This window comes from Triticum dicoccoides, chromosome 7B, assembly GCF_002162155.2.
Source record: "Triticum dicoccoides isolate Atlit2015 ecotype Zavitan chromosome 7B, WEW_v2.0, whole genome shotgun sequence".
Classification (NCBI taxonomy): domain Eukaryota; kingdom Viridiplantae; phylum Streptophyta; class Magnoliopsida; order Poales; family Poaceae; genus Triticum; species Triticum dicoccoides.
In genome coordinates, this window is record NC_041393.1 from 513,525,332 (window position 1) to 513,528,619 (window position 3,288).

At 47.4% G+C, this 3,288-nt stretch overlaps 1 protein-coding gene across 1 annotated transcript; it reads left to right on the top strand.

The window, feature by feature from the left end:
* The first annotated feature begins 321 nt into the window (after window positions 1-321).
* Window positions 322-1,035, top strand: LOC119336151 (U1 small nuclear ribonucleoprotein 70 kDa-like). Its single transcript, XM_037608164.1, has 2 exons — window positions 322-640; window positions 717-1,035. Exons 1-2 carry the CDS (start codon window positions 386-388, stop codon window positions 1,023-1,025), a joined length of 564 nt encoding a protein of 187 aa, XP_037464061.1. The 5' UTR covers window positions 322-385; the 3' UTR covers window positions 1,026-1,035.
* The last annotated feature ends 2,253 nt before the right edge of the window (window positions 1,036-3,288 follow it).

Here is a 3,288-nt window from a genome sequence, read left to right on the forward strand (position 1 = left end):
AGAGGTGGAAGAGGTGACGGTGGTGGTGGTCGAGGAAGAACGAGCGTCAGAGGTGGTAGTGGTGGTCGTAGAGGGAGAACAAGTGCTAGAGGTGCTAGTGTTCGTAGAGGGAGCACAAGTGCTAGAGGTGGTGGTCGAGCTAGCACAAGTGCTAGAGGTGGTGGTCGAGCAGCCACAAGTGCTAGAGGTGGTCGTGGTCGAAGAGGAAGCACAAGTGCTAGAGGTGGTCATAGAGGAATGGTTGATAATGGATCGGCCTTCGGTTATTTGTTTAATCCAGATGGTTGATCTAATAATAATGGTATATTATTTGTTCATACAATTCCTAGCATTTATGCATTTGCTCTCTTAATGTCTTGTGCTAACAATTGTTCTTTTTGTAGGCATGGCTTCATCCGGTTCCAGGACGAGGCCACCGTGCGCGGACCAAGAGGACATGCCGAAGACGTGGTTGGAGGCCAGTTTGGACAAGAAGAAGGAGAAGGATGTGCCCACACCACCATGTTGGTGTGGTGATGTTTGCAAGCTGAAGGTGTCCACTGACCGCAACAAGTCATGGACAGAAGGTAGAAGGTTTTTCGTGTGTCCCAACTATGCACATGATCGTCGAAGGCCAACTAACGCATATGACATACCACCGGTATGTTAGGTGTACATATAAAAAACATCAACAAGTTGTCACTCATATGTCTAACAAAATCATGGTTTATATGTAGTCCCCTCCTCCACTTTGCAAGTACTTCACTTGGATAGATCACGAGGTACCAAAAGATATCCAAGAGGACCAACGTGCAGATTGGTTACGGAGGCAGCGCCTATTCGAGGAGTCCTATGCACGGGGATTGGAGCGGGAGCGTCGTGAGAAGGAGGCTCGTGAGCGCAAGAAGCGTGAGCAAGAGAGGGCACGCAAAGAGAAGGCGGCTCGTCAAGAAGAGAGGGCAAGCAAACTTGCAAGGGCTCGCGATGCACGAGAGGAGGACGAGGCACGTGACAAGAAGGGAAAGTGGCCCCGGACTACTCAGTAGACAAATGGAAAGGCACCAGCGTCGATGATGAACTGTCGAGACTTTGTTTAATGTATGAACTTATTATTCGAGACCTTGTGTGGTCATGAACTATTTCTGTCATTCGAGACTATTTGAGATTATGTGCAAACTATGTTCGTCATTCGAGACTAGTTGATATGCTTTGTTCATATTTTTGGTTGAGAGTAGCATGCTTTGTTCATATTTAACAGTGTTTGCTAGTTGTTGCTAAGCAAAAACTTTAACAAGCTGTGTGCAAAAACACCAGGCCCACACCCAGACGCCAGGGTGCATGGCGTCTGCCTCCCAGATCCAGACGCCAGGGTCCCTGGCGTCTGGCTTGCTTTGCTCACGCAGGTGACCAGACAGGCCGTCTGGTGTGTCTGATGGACACCCAGACACCAAGGTCCCTGGCGTCTGCCTCCCAGATCCAAACGCCAGGGTCCCTGGCGTCTGGCGTGCTTTGCTCGCGCAGGTGACCAGACAGGCCGTCTGGTGTGTCTGATGGACACCCATACGCCAAGGTCACTGGCGTCTGCCTCCCACACCCAGACGCCAGGAACCCTAGCGTCTGGCGTGCTTTGCTCGCGCAGGTGACCAGACAGGCCGTCTGGTGTGTCCGATGGACACCCAGACGCCAAGGTCCCTGGCGTCTGGTGTCCAGAAAGCATTCTTGTCTAATGGATAAGATTCGAGTGGATAAGATTTTGGGCCCACCTCTACCCCTCTCATCCATTCATCTCCACCTCTACCCCTCTCATTTCACTCATATCCACCCACTCTCACCTCTAGCCCTGCCAACGTCACTCCCTCGTCCAGCACCCTAACCCCCCCCTCAGATCTCTCACAAATCGGTCCGGTTTGACCGTTGGATCTTCAGGATTTCGAGACTAGAAGGTAAATCAACTCCACCCCCATTTTTTGGTTGGTTTAATTTATCATACTTTTGTGAAAACCCTAGTTTGTTTTCCTCGTGGTTTAATGTATCATAGGTTAGCTACTAAGAGATTTGTGTGCTGTAGATGGCTAACGAAACTCAGTGGGTGCTTAGCCCTGTTGTTCATGTGCATGGCTTGTCTCCATGTATTGTGCAAGTTAGTCAAGTGGACCTCACTTTCGATTGGTTGAAGACTAAATTCATGTTGAAGCAAGGGTTGAAGGAAGAGGATTTTGTGTACTACGTCAGCAGGAGGAAGTCAGATGGCCCCGGGGAAAGAAAATTGGTTGACATAACTGATGATGACAAGATTCAAGAAATGCTGGAAGAATGGAAATGGAAAAGGGTTGTTGACTTGCATTGCTACAGGAAACCGAGTTATATGTGATGTTCATGTCGTTTCAACCATCGTGGTCATGAACTACTTATGTCATTCGAGACTATTTGTGTAATTTGAACTATGTTTGTAATTTGCTATGTCATTCGAGACATTGTATCGTAGACCATCGTGGTCATGAACTAAGTTTGTAATTTGAACTATGTTTGTCATTTGTCAACTATAGTGTTATGAAAAGACTATGCAATGCTTATGTATGTATGTTATTCGAAACTACAAGTGAAAAGACAAAACTACAAGTGAAAAAGCAAGTATTGTCTGCACCAGGACTAGACGCCAAGGACCCTGGCGTCTGGCTCCCCTGCTTTACCCTGTTTCTGGTGTTAGTAGACTGCCAGACGCCAAGGACCCTGGCGTTTGGTCGCCTGACTTACAGCCAGACGCCAAGGACCCTGGCGTCTGGTCCCCTGACTTACAGCCAGACGCCAAGGACCCTGGCGTCTGGCTCCCTGTGCATATAGATGACTAAGTACAGATTTCATCATTCATGTCAAACATTCATATAAACATTCATATAAATGACTAAATCACAGGAAACAACAATTAACATAAATCACATCATTCATGTCAAACATTCATAGCAACTTCACGAATCCGGTACAACTTAATTCAAACGGCAACAAGTTCATGGAAAGAAACGACAACAAGTTCATGGAAAGAGACTACACCAGGTTCGTTGAAACAAACTAGAACAAGCTCATTGAAACAAACTACAACAAGCTCACTTCTTCCTTCCTCTCTTCACGATATCTGCAAGTGTATGCTCCTCCTCTTCGCTAGCCTCATGCTCCTCCTCTTCACTAGCCTCCTCCGCCTCTGCATCAATGTTCGACTTATATCTTTGCATTCCCGCAGGCATAAATTGATGAGGATACTCCGGACTATGGAATTGAGTGTTCCATATCTTCTTTCTACCTTTCTGGCCCGGT